At 37.3% G+C, this 22,418-nt stretch overlaps 1 protein-coding gene across 10 annotated transcripts in view; it reads right to left on the reverse strand.

Moving 5' to 3' along the window:
* Ralgapa1 (Ral GTPase activating protein catalytic alpha subunit 1) overlaps nt 1–22,418 on the reverse strand; it is a 221,187-nt gene that overhangs the window by 59,094 nt on the left and 139,675 nt on the right. For all 10 annotated transcript variants that reach the window (XM_029540679.1, XM_021201484.1, XM_021201489.1 and 7 more), the window contains 4 exons: nt 21,811–21,945; nt 21,230–21,413; nt 11,600–12,461; nt 8,627–8,698 (listed from right to left, as the gene is read on the reverse strand). In XM_029540679.1, coding sequence (XP_029396539.1) covers nt 8,627–8,698; nt 11,600–12,461; nt 21,230–21,413; nt 21,811–21,945 — 1,253 coding nt within the window. The remainder of the gene's footprint in view (nt 1–8,626; nt 8,699–11,599; nt 12,462–21,229; nt 21,414–21,810; nt 21,946–22,418) is intronic.

The following is a 22,418-nucleotide window of genomic DNA, read 5'->3' on the forward strand; positions in this document are numbered from 1 at the left end:
GAAGAAGAAGAAGAAGAAGAAGAAGAAGAAGAAGAAGAAGAAGAAGAAGAAGAAGAAGAAGAAGAAGAAGAAGAAGAAGAAGAAGAAGAAGAGCGGAGCAGAAGCACATGGCCTGGAGAAACTGCAAGTTCTAAGGGGTCTCATAGATGTGGAAGATGGTAGTGTAGTGGTAGATCTGCCCAATCTAGGTGCACAGCATGTAATCATATTAACTGTGTTGTGTTTTCATTGCTGGGGCATATTTGGGATGGAGTTTTACCGCAACAGGTGGGTGGCCCCATCCCTCAATGTAGGGACCACTGGATATGGTCTCTACAGGTTCTCTCTCCCCTCTGTTGGGTATTTTGGCTAATGGCCTCTTCGTTGGGTCCTAGGAACCTCTTGCTTCCCTGGTATCTGGGACTTTCTGGTGGCTATCCCCAGTTCTCCATTCCCTACTGCTATACACCTCTGTTCAATTTCCTGACTCTCTGTGCATCTCCCCCATCTTCTCCCACACCTGATCCTGCCCACCCACCCCCAACCCAGAATTGTTCCTGTCTAAAGGAAATGCAGGGACAAAGAATGGAGCAGAAACCCAAGGAAAGGCTTTCCAGAGAATGCCCCACCTAGGGACCCAACCAATCTGCAGACACCAAACCCAGACACTATTGCTGATACCAAGAAGCACTTGCTGACAGGAGTCTGGCATAGCTGTCCCCTGAGAGGCTCTGCCAGTGCCTGACTAATACAGATGCAGATGCTCATAGTCAACCATCAGATTGAGCACAGGGACCCTAATGAAAGAATTAGGGGACTGAAGGAGCTGAAGGGGTTTGCAATCCCATAGGAAGAACAATATCAACTAACCGGACCCCCTCAGAGCTCCCAAGGACTAATCCACCAACCAAAAAGTAGACATGGAGGGACCCATGGCTCCAGCTGCATATGTAGCAGAGGACTGCCTTAGTTAGCAACAATGGGAAGGGAGGCCCTTGGTTCTGTGGAGGCTCAATGACCCAATGTAGGGAGATGCTAGGCCCATGAGGCGGGAGTGGGTGGTTGGGTAGGGAGTACCATCATAGAAGCAGGATGAGATAGGGGGTTTGTAGAGGGGAAACCAGGAAGGGGGACAATATTTGAAATGTAAATAAATAAGATAACCAATAAAATAATAATAATAATAATAATAATAATAATAAAAACCATGGAAGAGCAACTAGAGCACTGGTTCTTACCTGTGAGTCACAACCCTTCTAAGGCTGACCCACTCTTACAGGGTCGCCTAAGACCATCAGAAATCACAGGTATTTACATTATGGTTCATATAACTGTAGCAAAACTACAGTTATGAAGTAGCAACAAAAATAATCTTATGATTAGGGGCTCACCACAATATGAGAAACTATTATTTAAAGGGTTGTTGTAGCCATTAGGAAGGATGACAACTACTGAACTAGAATTCGATGACCAGAGAGTCTCACAGGCACTGCATAATATTCATAACTCTGGGCCAACTCCAAAGAATCTAAGAGTTAAAAATAACATCCAATCAATACTTGTTTGTATATCTGGATATCTGTGTTGTACCCTGAAGGCTATACACATTTGGAATGGTCAGAGAGTAAACCTTTAAGCTATTGGTCTCTGGATGAAGGAGAAACAAAAAATAGAAAATTTTGAGTCTTAGGTGATGTAAACCCAGGGAAGATACCATTGAATAATGTTTAGCTAGACAAGAAAAAAAAAATAACTTTAAAAAATCTGAATAGAAGATTAAAGAGGCTCACACTGATTCAAAATAAAGCAGCTAAGAATTAAATGACCAAGGTCTACTACTTACATACTTTAAACATATTTATTTTTATGTGTGTGGCTATTTTTGCCTGCATGTTTGCGAGTACACTACATGCATACAGTGCCTGAGAGGGCCAGAAGAGGGTGGTGGATCCTTGGAATGAGAGTTTCAGATGCCGTGTGAATGATGGGAACCAAACCTGGTCTTTCTGCAAGAGCAACAAGTGTTCTTAACTACTAAATCATCTCTCCAGTTTCCACTAATGTACTTTTGATTCAAATCACAGAGAAAACTGAAAACAAAATGGGAAGGCACCATGTAAACTGTGATCAAGAGAGCTGAAATGATTCTACCAATGTCACACTATCATATTAACTTCAAACAGTTAAAAAAAAAAAATCTGTGAAACAAAGGCTATTTCTTTAAGCTAGCTAAGCAACTTGATCATTGCTACCTAGATTAAGAAAAAAAGAGGGCTGGTGAGATGGCTCAGTGGGTAAGAGCACCCGACCGCTCTTCTGAAGGTCCAGAGTTCAAATCCCAGCAACCACATGGTGGCTCATAACCATCCATAACAAGATCTGATGCCCTCTTCTGGAGTGTCTGAAGACAGCTATAGTGTACTTACATATAATAAATAAATAAATCTTTAAAAAAAAAAAAAAAAGAAAAAGAAAAAAAGAATATAAGCAAGCAGGATGGCTTGGTAGGTAAGGTACCAGTCATGCAAGTCACATCTCCTGAGTATAATCCTTGGGAACCACATAAAGGGAGGGGAGAAGTGGTGACTCCCACAGAGTTGTCCTATTTTGTGCCCCTATCTCTATCTTTCCCTTCTCCTTACACAATAAAAAATTAAAACAAGAAAAAGTAATCCTGCTACTAAAATCATCGTTACACAAAAAGGTGAGAATATACTGGCTATACTGGCTGGTTTTGTGTGTCAACCTGACACAAGCTGGAGTTATCACAGAGAACAGAGCCTCCCTTGAGGAAATGTCTCCACGAGATTCAGCTGTAAGGCATTTTCTCAATTAGTGGTCAAGGAGCCAGGGCCCCTTGTTAGTGGTGCCATCCTTGGGCTGGTAGTCTTGCGTTCTATAAGAGAGCAGGCTGAGCAAGCTGAGCAAGCTAGTAAGCACCATCCCTCCATGGCCTCTGCATCAGCTCCTGCTTCCTGACTTGATTGAGTTACAGTCCTGACCTCCTTTGGTGATGTACAGAAGTGTGGAAGTGTAAGCTGAATAAATCCTTTCCTCCCCAACTTGCTACTTGGTCATGATGTTTTGTGCAAGAATAGAAACCCTGACTAATAGTACTATTAACAAATGCATGTCAGCAAATAGATAAATTAGATTAAAAGCACAGTTCAAAATATAAACTGCTAAAACTAAACTGATGAAAACACTGAATATCTGAAAAAAATTTTAACTATGCAGTAGTCTTATCAGAAAGGAAAATGTCACATCACTTCTACTCATAGATGATAGGAGTTTATATATAGAAGGTATGGAGCCAGTGAAAGGGCTCAGTGAGTAAAACTGTTTGTTGAATACACGCGCATGCAAACACACACACACACACACACACACACACACACACACAGTAAAATTAAATTAAAAAAACAATCCTTGAGAATCCAGTAGAGTGCTATTGCAATGACTACCTGAACACACAAGGTTGAAGCCACATAACTTCATACATGAACTTCAGTGTGTTCCTAAACATGTTAGTAAGGAAGAGTCAAAATAAAAATCTACACTGATACTGAAAGAATAAAATACTTAGGTATAAATCCAGTAAGTATAAATATATACTTTGAAAGCTGTAAAACCTTGTGAAGGAAACAAAAGAACCCGTTTAGTTCATGGGCTGAAAGACTTAATATTGTGAAGATGGCAATACTCGCCCCACATCTACAGGTACAATACACAATGCAATCACCATCGGAATCCAAGCTTTCCATCTTACAAATTGACCTAAAATTCATAGGAAAATGCAACAGGCTCAAGAGAGAAAACAGCCTGAGAAACAATAGAGTTGGAGGACTCATACTTGTGGTTTTTCTTTTGAGACAGGGCTTCCCTGTGTAGTCCTGGCTGTCCTGGAATTCACTCTGTAGACCAGGCTGGCCTCGACCTCAAGAGATCTTCCTGCTTCTGCCTCCCAACTGCTGGAATTAAAGATGTGTGCACCCCACCCCACTGAAGGACTCACACTTTATAGTCTTAAGACTTGCGGCAAAATAAATCAAGGCACCATAGTACTAGATGACAACAATCAAATACCTAGAAATATAGTAATTGCTTTTCTTCTGTCTGTTCCTGAGACAAGTTCTCACTATGTAGCTGAGTCTTGCCTAGAACTTACTGTATAGCACAGGCTTATGATTCTCTTGCTTCAATTTCCCTAGTGCTTGCATTATAGTGCCAAGTCTAATTGCTCAGTTGCTTTTTTGTAATAATGGTAACATGGAAATTCAGTGAGGAAAAAAACCCCAATTAACAAGTGGTATGGGAACACTTAGATAGACATATGCAACATATGTATGCCTGGTGCCTGCAGGAGGATGTTAGATGCCCTGGAACTGGATTTAGAAGTGGCTGTAAGCCTCCATGTAGGTGCTGGAATAGCCTGGGTCCTCTGCAAGAGAAACAGGTTCCTTTAACTGCTGAGCCAGCTCTTCAGCCCCATCTTTGCTAGTCTTTTGTGTTATCCTTTTAGTATTGAGTTATAAGTTCTTTATACATTTCTAGATCTGCAATAGGAAAGTTTGTTTATTCCAAAAAAACTAAGCTGAGAAAGGGAATAGTGTAGAGAATTATGACATTTTGGAAGTTTCTGTCAGTGTACATGTGAAGTAGGCAAAAACTCTATTCTTACCCTTTTGATAATAAATATCTCAATAAATCACAACAAAATAAATTTTTATAAAACTAATAAAATTGACCCAAAACCTAAAAAACTCTGAAAAAGACAAATCAAATGAATCTGAAATTTCAAGTAACAGATATTATTTTTATGAGGCTCACTATAACATTCATTCTAAAAACCTAGAGTGAACACAACAAAAAAGTCTATAGAACCTAATAATAAATGGACTGATAGCTTGAATTTACAAAATGAAATTTTAGTAAACTGAACAACTAAGCAGAAATTTTTTTGGTTTATTTATAATTATCTTATGTGTTAAGGTATTTTGCCTGCATCCTGCATGTGTATATGTGTATCAAGTGTGTGTCTGGTGCTCACAAAGTTCAGAAAAGGGCTTTGGATTCCCCAGGGCAGTAGTTATAGACAGTTGTAAGCCAGTATGTGAATGCTGGGAATCAAACCCAGGTCCTCTACAAGAGCAACAAGTGTTCTTGAAACTGCTGATCCAACTCTCCAAGTCTATACACAGTTTTTTATACTAAAATACACCAATTAGTTAAGAAATTGAAACTATAGGAGCACCTGAATAGGTGCTAAAAAGAATTCTGAACAGAAAAGGAAAAAGAAATGTTGCAATTATAATATTCAAAAATAATGATTTTGATAACATACATAACCACTTATGCTTGCTATGCAAAATCATCTATTTTAAATGAACAATACCTTTTCTTGACTGAGGATAAAGAAGAGTTACTCTCATGACAATCAGGAAAGGCAAGGATGCCCACCTATTTATACTACATTCCTCCCCATCGACCTCAAAGTTCTGGTCAATGTACAATAAAAAGAGATTGTTTGAAGATAATGGTTTTATACCTAAACAAATCTTAAGAGAAAGAAAAACTATGAGTGCTTAAAAGCAGTATAAAAGTTCACTAAAGTATTGGGTCCAAGATAAATATTAATAATGGAAAAAAAACAAAAAATATAATATCAGGGTCTGGACAGATGACTCATCTATTATAGGACAGGCTCAAAACCAAATTGTCAAAAATATTAACATTGAGTATCCTCTTTATAATTAACAATAAAATAAAATAAAATGAAATAACAAAATATACAAGAATTACTTATATAAGTAAGGTTTGGGTTTCAGAATAAGTAAAATGACAGCATAATTATTCATGAAAATGTATTATGTACCTTTAATATATTGAACATATATACAAAACAGATAAATCAACAGAAATACATATAGCTTTGATGCACAAAGTTTAATATTTGATAAATGTAATACTAAACCAATAGGAAAGACTAGAGTTAATTTAATAAATTATAAAAATAGATCATTTTCCAACATCTAACCTAGTTCTAATTCTCTTTATAAAATTTTATATTTTTAAAATTTATGTATTCATTTTTATTATTGTTATTTATGTGCATGTGAATGTCTGTATATAGGTAAGTGCATATCAGTGCCCATGCAAACAAAAAGTGGGTGGCAGGGGCTGGTGAGATGGCTCAGTGGGTAAAAGCACCCGATTGCTCTTCTGAAGGTCCTGAGTTCAAATCCCAGCAACCACATGGTGGCTCACAGCCATCTGTAAGGAGATCTGACTCCCTCTTCTGGAGAGTCTGAAGACAACAGCAGCTACAGTGTACTTANATATAATTAAAAAAAAAAAAAAAAAGTGGGTGCCAGGTCTCCTGGAGTCTGAGTTACAAGGCAACAGTGAACCACCTGCCGTGGGTGCTTGCAACCGACCTCAGTTCCTCTGCAAGCTTTTATTTTATTTATCACTATTACTATTATTGTTGTTATTGTTATTTTTATTACTGTATGTATGCATGCACACATACATGTGGGTTGGTCAGAGGACATATTTTGAGAGTTAGTTCTCTTTTTCCATCATGTGGGTCACAGGGATAGAACTCAGGTTTGGTGGAAGATTCCTTTATAACTCAAAATGTATTTTAGAAAGAATAAAGAACTAGACATAAAATATAACTATCTTATCCAAATAAAGATTAATAAAAAATGCAGAATGAATAGATTCAACATAGAAGTCTGTAAGCATATCAAGAAATTGAGAGAAGCAAGGAAAACTACTGAGAAAGATAACTATGCAAAAATGAATAAGCTCCATCAATCTGAAGCTGAAAACTGAAGTTAAACAGCTTCCAAATATATAAAATAATCCTAACACACACACACACACACACACACACACACACACACACAGAGCAAATAAATAAATGCAAAAAGTTTTAAAAGATTACTCTGAAGAAAGCTAAAAGCCCTTCAACAAAAAACATTTGGGAAATATAGTTGACACATAGGGACATTTTCCTCATAAATTTGGAAGAAAACAGCATGAAAAGAAAAAGGACTGCAGCTTTAAAATTGTCCTAGTTTTTTTCTATTGATAAGACTCTGATCGAAAGCAACACAAGAGGAAGAAACAGTTTGTCTACCATACAGTGAAGTCAAGGCAAAAACTAAAGGTGGTTACAGAAGCAGAGAATCCAGAGGAACAATGCCCTGGTCTGCTCCCAGGCTCATGGTCAGGTACCTTTGCTATACAACCCAGGCCTATCTTCCTAAAGAAGGTTCTAGCCACCACAGACTGGGCTCTCCTACATCAATTCATAACCAGACATGCCCACAGGCCCAGCTCACCAATGCAATTCCTTAGCTGAAGTCCCCTTTTCCCAAGTGTATCAAGCACATTTATGAACATTGTGAAGAGGATCATACACAAGCAGAAGAGATGTAAATCAGAGTAATGTATGAATAAAAGGGTAACTTCTGTAAAACTTAATGACTCAGCATAGGGCTTTTTAAAGATGGAGAGTTCATGTTGCACATGTACATATCAGCTCATTTCACTTTGTATTCTTATAGTATGAAGTTCAATCTATCATAAGCAACAGAACAGTGAATGAGTTATAATTAAGTATGGCACAATCTAAGGATATTTTATACATTCAATTGGTTTTCTCCAATTCAAAAGAGGATTGTGAAATATACACAAAGAATACAAGTATTTCAATATATTGACCATCTTAATGCAGTTTTAAATTTTTCTTAAAAAAAAAATTATCCTAAGTTTTGCAGGCAAATGGATGGGACTAGAAAATATCATCCTGAGTGAGGTAACTCAGACCCAAAAGGGCATGCACGGTATGTACTTGCTAATAAGTATATATTAGCCAAAAACAACAAAAAAAGTACAGAATACCCAAGATACAGTCCATAGAACTCAAAAAGGTCAACAAACTGAAGGGCCCAAGTGAGGACACCTCAGTTGCACTTGGGAGGGAGAAGAAAGAAATCATGACTGCCCTCCGAAAGACCCAACAAGCAGCTGAAAGAGTTATTCAACCAATGGACAGAAGTTGCTGCCCCCTGTGGTTGAATTAGGGAAAAGCTGGAAGAAGCTGAGGAGGAGGGCGACTCTCGGAGGACCAGCAGTCTCAGTTAACCTGGATCCCTGTGATCTCTCAGATACTGGACCACCGACCAGGCAGCACACACCAGCTGATATGAGGCCCCCCACATACACAGCAGAGGACTGCCAGGTCTGGGTTCAGTCAGAGAAGATTTGCTTAACTTGAAAGAGACTGGAGGCCCCAGGGAGTTTAGAGGTCTGGTGGGGTGGGGGGTGGGGACATCCATGTGGAGACCAGGGCTGGGATTGGGGGCAACGAGGTGGGTAGAAGGGCAGGAAGGAGTTATGGGATGTGGATCAGTCCAAGGGTGGACTGGGGTGGGGAACAAAGTCTGGAGTGTAAAACAAACAAACAAACAAACAAACAATTAAAAAATAATTTATCTACAGTATAATGACAGTTTTTACTCAAAAGCTGTAACCTAACAGTACAGTATTAGAGTTTACATTGCTATTAACACTTTTACTATCAACAGAAATAGCTGTTTCCAGTTGTCAATATGAAGATTTCCCAACCACTCACCACTGCCTGGAATCCAAGTTCCTAAGTTCTCTGAGTAGCTTTTCGTTTTTCTTCAGGAGATGAAAGCTCCTCCTAAATAGAGAGATTTATAGACATTTTGTCACCTTTGCAGGGAAGGACTCGACAGGCTGGAGACCCTTCCCACTCTACTCATGCAACTCCTTACACGTGTAACACAAAGGAGAGCCAGACCCTAAAACATGTAAGAGTATGTGTCAGTGTATTTCTTCTAGGCCTTCATTCATTTCTGATAGCATACCTTATCAAGGCCAGATTAATTGCTCTGTGCAGATGTTGTGAGCACCCAAACTTATATCCAGAGAAATGGATTCAAGGACTTGTAAAAATCAGGTTTTTCCTTTATTTTACATTACATGTATTAAAATACATTTTGCTGTTGGTGCCTATGTCTGTATATGTATGATGTATTACATATGTTCATATATACACATACACCCTCAGTCCTATTATATATATGTGTGTGTATACATATATATCCTCAGCCCTATAATATTTTAAAAATATTAATAAACATTTTATTTTATATGTGCTAAACATGTACAGAAAATCAATACAAAGTACAAAATGTACTTATGACAGAAGTACAAAAACTTACTGTCATGAATACAGCTTTCCATCTTTAACTTTTCTTAGGAGACAGTATATAGAACATTCCATAACAAGAAACTAGAATGTATTTCTATAATAACTAAATGACAATTATATGTGGTAGACACAAAGATAAGGCAAACTATGCTCTACACAGAATGGCTTGGGGACGTAGAGGTGGCTCAGCAGCAGGCACTGGTGCCTTTTGTTGAATAAGCCTGACAAGCTGAGTGTACTCCCTCGCACTCTCATGGTAGAAAGACAGACAATTCCTGTGAATTGCTCTTTGACTTCCACATATGTGCTATAACATGTATGTACCCTCATAACTCAGATATAAATGAAAAAGTAATGCAAAATGGCTTAGGCAAGAATACTGATTAACAAATGGAAGGTTTTAAATCAGAGAAAATATACATACTAAACAAGAAAGAGAAAAGGTTCTTTTTAATACTTCCCATGCACCTGGAGTATTGCAGATTTATTAATCCTGTAATTTCTGAGCTTTCCCCTCCTTCCCACTCTAAGCTAAATGACAATGGCGTATTTCTATTATTTAATGATAAAGCAAATAATGTGTCATCTTCTACTTTCCTACATCTTTTGATGGTACAAAAATTAAAAACCATGTAATGTGTTTGATTCCTGTTAAAAACAACAAAAATCTAAATGTAGCCAGGTATGTTGGCATATCCCTATAGTCTCAGCACTGGAAACGTGGAGGCAGAAGCATCAAAAGGTTCAAGGGTCTGAACCAGCCTGGATTACATGCGATCCTGTCTCAAAAACCAGAACAAAGAAGAGAACTAAATATCTGAGTAATGCTTTATAGAAAGTAAATCTTAAGTGTTTTGTACATTATTTCTTTCTATGGAGATAAAAATTATTCTTCAACACTATAGGCCACAAGTTCTAAGACAAAGGATCTCTGAGCTAGTTCTGATTTGAGCCCAATGTTCTCTCCATTTAATTTCCAAGTTGATTATTGTAAGATAATTGGTTCTAGTGTCTTCTGTACTGGAGGATAAAGACAAGGCCTTGCAAATGATAACTGTACCCTATTACTGTACTATACTCCTAGCATATCTTAAGGTTATTATTATTATTATCTTTTTTAGAGATAAGGTCTCTTGTAGCCCAGGCTGGCCTTCCCTCCACCTTCAAAATGCTTAGATTACAGGAATACCATTATGCCCTGTACTCTACTGTAAGCTTTTAAGAAGATTTTATAATACATATATGAAAATAGAAGGAAATAGAAGGAAAAAAATCCATCTTTTCTTTTCTTTTCTTTCCTTCCTTTCTTTTTTGTTTTTGTTTTTGTTTTTGTTGTTGTTTGAGACAGGGTTTCTCTGTGTAGCCCTGGCTGTCTTGGAACTCACTCTGTAGACCAGGCTGGCCTTGAACTCAGAAATATCTGCCTCTGCCTCCCAAGTGCTGGGATTAAAGGCGTGCGCCACCACTGCCTGCATTATTTTCTTGATTTTATCCTGAATTTTGAGTTACTTCCTTAATTCAAAGTTGACAAAAAAATATTGTGACTGATCTAAAAAAACTGACAGGCTTAAATGAAGGTTTAAAAGTTTTATTTTCTTTCAATTGTATGATTATAATTTCTAAGTTATGAAATTATAATCATGAAATTTATAACTATAAAAATGTTAGTAATGTACTGAATTATCTTTTTATTCACCTGAATTTTAATATAAATCAATGGTTAAAAAAAAATCAACCAACCAATCAACCAAACCCAAACAATTTGCCTATTGGCCAAAAAACTAATTGATAGATAGAATTTATAGGTTTTATCTTCTTTTCAGAGATTTTTTTTTAAGATTTATTTTATTCTATGTGTATGAGTGTTTTGCTGCATGTATTATATATACATGTGGCACCTGAATGCCCAGAGTAGAGGTTACAAGAGGATGTTGGATCCTCCAGAACTGGAGTGACAGTTAGCTGCTAGCTACCATGTAGGGGCTAGGACTAGAACTTGGATCCTCTGAAAGAGCAAATGCTCTAAACCACTCAATCAACTTTTTAGCTCCTATCTTTGTGAATTCTTAATTATGTGTGTTTATGTGTGTAGGTGTGTTCAGGTAAGTACAATGCCCAAGGAGGCCATAAGAGGCCACAAGATTCACTAGAGCTGGGGTTACAGTTATGAGGTCCCCACTAGGGATGCAAGGAACTAAACTTGGGTCCTCTGAAAGACCAGCATACACTCTTACCTATTGAGCCATCTCTCCAGCATGGTGGATGGAATTTAATAAGAAAAAGAATAGATACTACAATTCCTGATCAAAAGATAAGGACTAATTTTTAAAAACTAAAAGAAAAGGAAACCCTTTTGTCCCCTCTTACCGTTTGTCCCAGGAATTCATTCCCAATATACTAAGAAGCAATCTGCAGTAATAAAAAGCTGACTGGGGTTTCTGAGGTGTTGGTTCATCTTGTTCTGAGGCTTTCATGTTTAAGTCATTAAAGTGCTTCTCGACAAACTCTTTTTCTTCTGTGTATTGCTTAAGGATAGCATTAATGACGTCATTCTCCTGTTTTTCAGAAATGCACACAGGCTGTGGAGCAGGAACATTGAGGGAGATTCCAGCTCTCTGTAAACATTCAGGACTTGTAGTGCCTAAATACTGCAGGAGCTCATCAAGAACATCTTCTTCCTCTCTTATTGTAGACCACGTTGGTACAGTTTCTCTAAATCTTCTAAGCTGGAGGGAAAGTCCATCTTTTACTGTTATGTCTTCTAAGCATTCGTTAGATGTAGGAGGCTCTTCCGGTTTCTCTTGGTAAGACATTGAAAGTATGAAAGATGTAGGTTCAGGCAAACCACTTACAATGGGTGGTCCATACAGTATGGCAGAATCCCATGAGTACTTTCCAGAGAGATCACGTACTATGATTCTAACATTTGAGTTGGCTGACACAAGGCCAGCAGCTAAACCTCCTCCAGGCATACTCTCTTCCGATCTTATCTGGATACAAGATACTAAGGTTGTATTATTCAGCACAAAGAACTGAATATTTGGACTTTCAAAGAGCTCAGGAGAAAGTTCTGTACTTTCACTGTAATGATTGTCATGATTTTCACACACCTGACTTGTTAGCATAGCAGGACCACCACTCATTGGATAATGGCCCAAGTGATTCACCAGATGGGTAATAACAGTACGGGCTGCTATAGAGATTAATCCTTGTTGCATCTGAGTTTTCACTAAAAAACAAAACAAAAAAAAACCCAAAAACAAAAATCACAAATGAGCAGGAATAATACTGTTTCCTAGGAGTCATAAAACATATTAGTAAGGAGATGAGAATTTTATTACATTGCAAATGCCACAATCAAATATTTGGATAAATATTAACACATGCAACTTATCTTCTGCTTTATTTTTGAGACAGGGTTTCTCTGTGTAGCCCTGGCTATTCTAGAACTCCCTCTGTAGACCAGACTGCCTCGAACTCAAAGATCTGCTTGTCTGTCTCCTGAGTGCTGGAATCAAAGGCTGGCACCAATGCCCAGCTAGTTTTCTTATTATACTGGCAAATAGTAGGGAAAACATTTTTAATGAAATAGCTTTGTTTATTTAATAAGAAAGCCCTTTTGAAACTGTTGCTAGTGATCTACAATTTAAATGAAAGCTTTTAAATGTAGATCACCTTTGAAGATCAAGTATCAGAAATCAATTCCCTGAAATACACTAAACATACAGATTAAAAAGCCAATAAATAAAATCTATCCAATTGATATGTTTATCTCATGAAGATATTCCAGATTTAGAGGCATAATTTGCAGTACCTTTAAATGCCATTTCATTCTGGCTTTCATTACTGATAAAATGTCAGAGAAAAAATAATATCTGAATTAAATTTCAAGTATGAGAATAAATTTAAATAGTAAATCAGCATACCCTTGTATGACAAGGAAACTTTAAAGGCCAAGCTTCAAATATGAACTGTGTAGGCTGGAGAGATGATTTAGTGGTTAAAAGCACTTGCTGCTCTTCCAGAGGACCCAGGTTTGGTTCCCAGCACCTACATCAGGAAGCTCACAACTGCTGCACTCCATCTCAAAGGGACAGAAATGCCTCCTGCTTCCTTGGGCACTGTATGCATGTGCATATACCCACAGACAGACAGACACACACACACACACACACAAAAATGAAACTAAGAATATAGGCTGAGGATATAGTTCGGTTGTAGAACATTTGCCTAGCAAATGCAAGTCCCTAAGATTGATGGCTAGTTATTTGCCAGGCAGTGGTGGCACACACCTTTAATCCCAGCAATTGGGAGGCAGAGGCAGGCAGATTTCTGAGTTCGAGGCCAGCTTGGTCTACAAAGTGAGTTCCAAGACAGCCAGTGTTATCCAGAGAAACCCTGTCTTGAAAAACCAAAAGAGAGAGAGAGAGAGAGAGAGAGAGAGAGAGAGAGAGAGAGAGAGAGAGAGACTGATCACCAGTGCTTTACAAAAAAATTAAACAAAAAACAAATAAAACATTAAAGGTTGCTGTTGGGTCTATTCATTTAGGCATTATATTTTTCTAAGTAAATTTTGTGGATAAATATGGTCTAGTCAGAAATTATGTGGAAAGTGTTTTTCCCCATCATATTAAGGTTAACTAGCTAAGCATACTCATATAAGTATGAATATGAAAGAATATACAAAAGAATAAAATAAGAAAACTGAGACAACACTGTAGTTTGAGAGGTCTAGAAAGGCAAGCTAGCTTATATTAGGATCTAAGAAAGGGGGATGCAATGGCTTGAATGAGATGTTCCCCATAAGACTTGGACATTTGAATACCTGGTCCCCAGCTGTAGGCTGTTGGGGAGGATTAGGAGGTGTGGCCTTGCTAGAGGAAATACGTCACTGGAGATGGCTTCCAAATGCCATTTGAAGTTAGCTCTTAGCTTTGCTCTAGAATTCTGCTGTCTGCCTCCATGTTCCCTGCCATGACAGTCATGGTGTCCAATCCTGAAACCTTTTGTACACTGCATTGGTCAGGACATTTTATCACAGCAATAGAAAAGCAACTAAGAGAGGAGAGGAAGAGAAAAGCAACAGGAAGAGGGAAGGAGAAAAGCTAGCCGATCACTAGGCAAAGGAGCTGCTAAAATAAAATGTTGGGCTGCGGGGTGCACTGGCGTGCGGTTTACTATTTTCAGAGGGAAACATGGAGATGTGTCTAAGTAAATGCATTCATAGATATATTTGGGTCCACGCTCAGGTGAAGTTCCCCAGATGGGGAGTGGGAAGGGTAGCTCCTAGAAGACAGGTGGCCTTGTGTAGTTACCACTTCCAGCTGTGTGAGTGCCAATGGAGTAATCAACATGATACTGGGTTAACTATATAAAAACAATTCAAAACAATCAACCAAAGAACGATGAAAGCCTAATAACTGCTGCTGTAATTCTAAGGAGGGCTTATGTAGAGGTCAGTTTTGGATGGAACAGTGTTAGGAAGATAACCTGATTGTTTTCTTGATATTTTCAATTTAAAGAGTAGGAGGAGAGCTGTCACTGGTAAGGATGTATTTGTTACGGTCTCTGGTAAGAATGTATTTATTACGGTCACTGATAAGAATGTATTTGTTACGGTCTCTGGTAAGGATGTAATTCATGCCAGAAGAGGATGCTTTGTAATAAGAAGAGTAAGGAGGTGACAGTGTTCTTGCCTCTACTTAGGTTTAGACATAGTTACAGAATGACCATATTTCCCTATTATTCTACTATTGTCAGGAAATAATCTCGTCTTTGTGAGATATATATTATATATGTGTGTGTGTGTGTGTACATATATATGTTCATATATATGTACACACACATACATAAATACATATATAAATGTATTATATACAATGTATATGTAGTATAATATATAATATATTATGCATTATAGATTGTTTATTATTATACACTATATTATATACTATATATGATATATTATATACACTATATATGTATAACATATATAACATAATTATATATGTATTACATTATATAATATTTTTTTTCTGAAAGCTAACCAGTTGGGAAAACTAAGACCTACTTATCAAAACAAATGTAAAATAACAAATGTAAAATTTTCAGAACACAGATTTTTTTTTAAAAAAGTTCTGATTTATGTACTATTGAACTTTCTTTTTGGGCATAGGGGATGGTAGTGGGATTGAACGCAGGGCTTCATAGCACAAGGCCTCACCACACTAGACAAGTATTTCACTACTGATGCATAGCCTCACCAAAGTCTCCAATTTTAAGTGTTTAGCCTGGTGATTTTTGGTGAATGTATATAATTTTGTTACTACCTAAACACTGAATATATAGGAAACTGCCTTATTTTGTGTAAAAAGACACTTATTTTATGTAAATTGTATTTCAACAAATTTAAAAAGACTGGCTTGTGCACTGCTGGCATAATTTCTTAAAGAGGAAAGAGTCTAGTGTGCTTCGATTTTAAGGTTCCAGCCCTGGATATTGAGAACTACGCCATGGGTATGGCTAGAAAGATGAGCTAGCAAGCAGGTTCTCTGCTCACCGTATGCTCGCTAAATCTTAACACGGGACAGCTGTCATTTGTATTCTTTTGATTTTTAAAATGTTAATGTAAAAAGTTAATCTTCCATAGTTGGTCAGTTTTATGTGTGCATATATAAATAAACAGGAAGATGTTTTTGGCATATTGAGCTGTTCTTAAAAGTGTGTTTATGCTAGTTCTGAAAACCAGACATTTAATACCAAATTATAACATCAAATAGTTCATCTTAATTTACTCTTTCGTTTTTAAAACTGTGTAACTAGATGATGAGAAATGGGACTGGCCCCAATTTAATGTCTGCTATCCATTCACTAATGGTTACTGAGTAGGTATGGAAGTTCATCTTATACATGAGGGCAACTGGTTCAGAAAGCTAAGTGATTTATTTTGCTTTATAGATCAGTATTTAATTTCTACAATTTACTTTTTCTTAAAGTGCCCTTTTCTTTGTGACAAATGAAAACAATGAATTTAAAACTTAAAATTTCTGTGCACAGGATCTTCAAAATGTGTATTATTTAGGGCAACTTACTGACTAACCAGCTAGAGCACACAGGAACAGTTCATCTAAATATGAGTAAGTTATGTTTTAAATGGCAATGAAAACTTAAAAGACACCTTTGTTTGTTTGAGACAAGGTTTCTTTGTGTAGTCTTGGTAGCCCTGGAACTCACTCTGTAGACCAGGCTAGCCTTTAACTTAGAACTTAGGAGATCCACTTGCCTCTGTCTCCTGAGTTCTGGGATTAAACCACGTGCCATCATGCCCAGTGAAACTGACATTTTTTTTTTTTTTAATGCAGTAAAAAATTTCTATTCTTTTCCTGTACTTTTTCCTGGTGAGTGATATGTTTAAAGAGTTGACTTATTTCTAAACAATGCATCTTCTATACAGAACATAAAAGTTTACAATATGAGGAGGGAGGGGAGCATAGTTTAACAGGTGTAATCACAAAAAGAGATTCACAGAAACACTTGGGTTTGGCTTGCTCAAAAAACCCAAAAAAACAAAAAACTTTCCTTAAATCCCATTATTCTGTAAGAACAGCCTAGACTTGAATGTAGAAATAAATTAAAAGCTCTTTTGTATAATGCTCAAATAATAAATATAAACTACTCAATTTTAATAGCATTACAAGGAATACATCTTTTAGAAATTCCCCACTGTGAGCTAACCCCAAGAATGCCCCAGCACATTCTGTACAACATAAACCCCAAGCCCAGGCTTTAGTCTTCCCTCACATCCTTTTCCCAAAGGATGGGACAGAGGGATTCAATTTTAAAGAGCATGTGGAGATGCACTTATGTAATTCTGTACTTGGGTAGGTTGAGGCAGGAACATTAGGAGGAGCTCAAGGCTGGCCTGAATAAAAAGTAAGGCCCAGCTCAAAACCACAACGTCCAAAGAGTCTTCTCAACTTAAACACCTGCTACCTGCCTTAGGCAGCATACAAAAATAGCATGCCGTAAAAAGCTGCTGCAGTCTGATATAAGTATTAACACTGAAAATACGTATAGAATAAATTACAAATTTAGATATGCGCAAAATCATTTTTTTCTTCTAAGTTGCTTCTCTAAATTCAGGATATATGAATATATATGAAAGGATCAAAAGTTTTTAACCTGTTAATTGGATAATTAGATTTATCTAGATTTTTGAGCAGTAGACTAAAGAAAATAATTCTTTCATACTTACATCCTAAGATAGAAAAAAAAGACAAAGATTCTCTAATTTAAAAATTAAAATGAAATTCTAAAATAATGAGTCTGGTGACAAATGCAAAGTGAAGACTTTGCCAATGCTTCTAAGGCGTTTATAACTAGCATTCATTAAGCAGATCTAGCCAGCCAGGTTAGCTTCTCAGATTGTCACACTAAACACATCCTACATCATTTGTCGAAAACCCATAATTACACGTTATTATGGCATACAAAAGCTGCAGGCCATAAAAAGCTGCCACAATTCACTGTGCTGAAAAAGACATGCAGAGGAAGTTAATTTTGGCAAATGCTTTAAATATTAGCTTTGCATAATATGTATAGGTGAAACTATAATTACTACAGAATGAATCTTTGATGCCTCTTTTCACTCTTGCCCAGAAAATGAAGAATTTTTTTTTTTTTGCTAATAAAACTACTGCTGTTTGACAAAAAGCCAACTTCACTACCTTCCCTTGTTCTGCAGTAAATTTAATAATTATAGCCATTCTTGCCAATAGTTTTCAATTCACTTTCAATCCAATACTGAGCTGATTATGGGCACTCTATGTTTAGAATTCATTGGAAAAAAAAGTACTTGAAAACAATGAAGCATGACTTAGATAAAGACACAATGATCATTCATTTTTGCCTTATTAAAAAAAAAAACAATAAAAAAACCTCAACAAACTCCCGTATGAAGCACCCCTTCCCCCAAGCCCAAGCAAACCCCACAGCACGTAGTCACTACAGACCAGAGTAAAGTGATGTCACCTGTTGAAACATCATGCTGTTCCTAACAAGTCTGAGTTTATGTGGTCTTCACTATCTTTGAGGAAGCCCAAAAGGAACAACTTGGCACAGGGAACAGACAGAGTACAGAGTATTTGGTATTTAAAAGCTTATCTTTTAAATACCTTTTCTTTTACTTATTATACTCTATAATAAAGCTTATGTAAAATACATTGAAACTTGAGGGGCGGCTCAGCAGGTAAAGACAAGCCTGGTGACTTGAGTGCTACACCCAGAACCCTCCCAGGGAAATCACAAAGCTGACTTCTGTGAGTTGTTCTGTAACTTCCAAACATATGTTGTGTCCATACACAGTCTGCATATTTTAAACAGTAATAAAAAATTTTATATATAAGTAAACTTTATTATTCTGTTTAAAAATATACTGTCTTTGGATGTTACCTTTGAATGAAAAGAACAACCATCTTTTTATATAACATTAAGTAAACACTCTAATCTCTGTAGCCAATCAATTTCCTTGACTTTTTTTTTTTTTTTTAAAGATTTACTTATTTATTATATGTAAGTACACTGTAGCTGTCTTCCGACACTCCAGAAGAGGGCATCAGATCTTGTTACGGATGGTTGTGAGCCACCATGTGGTTGGTGGGATTTGAACTCCGGACCTTCCGAAGAGCAGTCGGGTGCTCTTACCCACTGAGCCATCTCACCAGCCCCAATTTCCTTGACTTTTAATTTCATAACTTCAGTTTCACATATGTTATCAATCCATTATTAGTGTGAAGTCTTACCTCTTTTAATCATTTGTAACTATACTTTCTATGTTGGAAAATCAAGCTCTTTCTTCACAGCCTACTCTTTAACCACAACCTCCTAGTCTGATGGTTCTCCAATTGTGTTTTTAAGGGGTCCTTGGAGAGGCCTCTGGAAAGGGGCTCTACTGCAGCTTTATTTTAAAGTTTTACATATTGGACTTCCATGTAAAACGTATCTGAAGAAATTCTACTCCTTAACACCACTGTAAGAGCCGCTGGCACAGTAAACCAACTCTCAGTTCTCAATCATGGCTGCTGACTGTTCCCATGCAGAGCCTTGGAAATGCCAGCAATCTTGGAAGACAGTCCATCAAAATCTTCTGATAAAACTCCAGTATTCATATTCTTTTTTATTAGTTACTTTATTTATTTACACTTCCAATGTTATCCCCCTTCCAGGTTTCCCCTATGCAAACCCCCTCTCCCACCCTTCCCTCTGCTTTTATGAGGGTGATCCCCAACCCCACTCCTGCCTCACTGCCCTAGCAAACCTTTACAGGACCAAGGGCCTCCCCTCCCATTGATGCCAGAAAAGGCCATCTTCTGTTACATATGCAGCTGGAGCCATGGGTTGCTCCATGTGTATTCTTTGGTTGGTGGTTTAGTCCCTGGGAGCTCTGGAGGGTCTGGTTGGTTGAGGAAATACAGGGACAAAGAGTGGAGCAGAGATTGAAGGAAAGGCCATCCAGAGACTGCCATAACTGGGGATCCATCCCATCTATAGTCACCAAAGTCACTATTGCTGATACCAAGAAGTGCTTGCTGACAGGAGCCTGCTATAGTTGTCTTCTGAGAGACTGCCAGAGCCTGACCAATACAGATGTGGATGTTTGCAACCAACCATTGGACTGAGCACAGGAACCCCAGTAGAGGAGTTAGGGGAAGGACTGAAGGAGCTGAAGGGGCTTGCAACCCCACTGGAGTATCCATATTCTAACGGGAGCTAAACTGAACTACTGCTCTACTTTCTTATTTCTACCCACATCTACTTCCTACCTCTTAAGAATACTCTATTTTCTCCCTAGTCACTCCTGGGAACAGTTCTTTACCAAATTTGGGTTCCAGATGTAAACCACAAACCAATATTCAGATATTCATAGTTCCTTTGAATTTCTGTCAAACTCACCGTACTAAATAATGATTGGTATAACCAAAAGTTTATGATCGTTTACTTTTCACTTTCATTTTCCTTTCCCTCCTAGTTCCAAATGAAGGGCGAATCCTAGTACTAATGAGTTCAGTATATTCCTTCAGGGTCTTAAAGTCTTTAAATAATACCCAACTCACTTCCTTCTCAGATTTTAAGTAAATTCAACTCAGTTCACACTTAAAATCCCCTTATACCTGAATAAGCCTTTAGGTTACCTACTTTAAGAAACATTATGGAGAGATGGCTCAACAGTTAAGAGCACTAACTGCTCTTCCAGAGGTCCTGAGTTCAATTCCCAGCCACCACATGGTGGCTCACAACCATCTGTAATGGGATCTGATGCCCTCTTCTGGTGTGTCTGAAGAGAGCAACAGTGTACTCACATAAATAAATAAATATTTTTTTAAAAAGAAAGAAATATTACATTTTCTTTTTCCTTCCTTTCTTTTCTCTTTCTCTAAGTAGTCAAGCTTCTTTAAGAGTACTTTCAGAAGGGAACAGTGAGATAACTTGAGTATTACCTGGACACACGATGGAAGGAGAGTGTTGACTCCTATCACTGTCTCCTGTGCATACACACATACACAAATCAAATACAAAACTTTTTACAAAATATTGAAGGCTGAACTCACTATGTACTAAGAGTTGTGCAAAGGGATTTACATATGTAATCTCAGTTAGTACTCAAAATAATCCATGCTGAAACTAATCTGTATTTTATAAATGGGGAAGCAGAAAGTCACTACCAAGTCTGTCAGACTTCAAAATTCTCTTAATCTACAAAAATACTATGAAATCTACAATAAAATGATTTTAAAAGTAAGTCAGTCATAGTATAAAGGGAATAGTGAAATATATAAAATTAGTAATTGTATGTATGAAGTTATTTCTTAAACTGAAAACTTATGATAGGTAAATACATGGTTAGGTAAACAACTATAGCCAGAGGCCTGTTTGCATGCATGGCCTTAGATCACACCTTGGCACAACCCAGGCAAAAGCATTGTCTTGAGGGAACATTACCTTCTGTCACAGGCTGCAGTTTAGAAGACCGTTCTGAATCTGGAGAGTGTAAAGGTTCAGGTTCTTTCAGACTTTCCAAATGCATAAAAGGATCATAATCTACAGATGCCAAATCAGAAAGGCTTATTGGAAAGTACTTGGGATTGCTAAAACTTTGTGCTCCATATACACACCCATGTAATACCTAGGGGGAAAAAGAAAATATGAAAATAATACAAAGTCATTGGTAACATCAAAACTTGATAAAAACTTAAATACTTTAAAACTTAGCTCTTCAATGAAGGCAATATTTATTATCTCATAAAAAGGTGAGTGAAATGTAACCAAGGGTTTTCGTATTCCCAAAAATCTAACCCCTCTCAAACTTCTGTAATGGAACAAAAAGTTTGTCTCGTAAGAAGTACTTATACATTACTTCTCGGTCCTTTAAACAAAGTCTGTGGATTTTAGAAAATATCTTGTTCTAAACAATGAAAATGTTATACTCAGAAATGTTGTCAGATACTGAACCTTATTTCAGTAGTTTTAAAAAACACTTGGTTAGTTATGAAATAAATAATACATTAATCAAGAAGATATACCTTATAAATGCAGTTGAGAACAGATTTTTCTGTCTTATCGTTTTCTGCTCCTGTAGCATGGACTGGTTGGAGCAGTGTCTTTAAAGGTAAGGCCATGATCCAGTCCAGAAGGCAAAGAAGCAATGAGACAACCAACTATAACAAATAACAGTAAAATGATTATCAATTCTCATGTAGCCAAGGCTGTAGCAGCTATGATGGTCTAATAGTATCAACTTGATAGGACCTAGAATCACCTAGGAGAAAAACTGCTATATGTCTGTGAGAGTTTCTAAACTGGATTGGGAGATTCTGTCTCAAAATACTAAGGTGGAAAGCAATTGAGAAAGACACGAAACATGAACCCCTGGCCTCTATATAAACATGCACATATGTGTGTATGCATGTACACACCCATATATACATATATGCAGAAAAATTGAGGAGATGAGATTTATGGGCGCTACCTTAAATGTGGGTAGTACTTTTACATGCACTGGGATGCAAAACTGACTAATAAAATGAAAGCAAGCAGGGATTCAGCATTCTTTTCTCTCGGCTCCCTAACTACACACATGGTGTGACTAGCTGTCTCACACTTTCCTTAAATTACATTTATCAAGTACTAT

This window comes from Mus pahari, chromosome 7, assembly GCF_900095145.1.
Source record: "Mus pahari chromosome 7, PAHARI_EIJ_v1.1, whole genome shotgun sequence".
Lineage (NCBI taxonomy): Eukaryota > Metazoa > Chordata > Mammalia > Rodentia > Muridae > Mus > Mus pahari.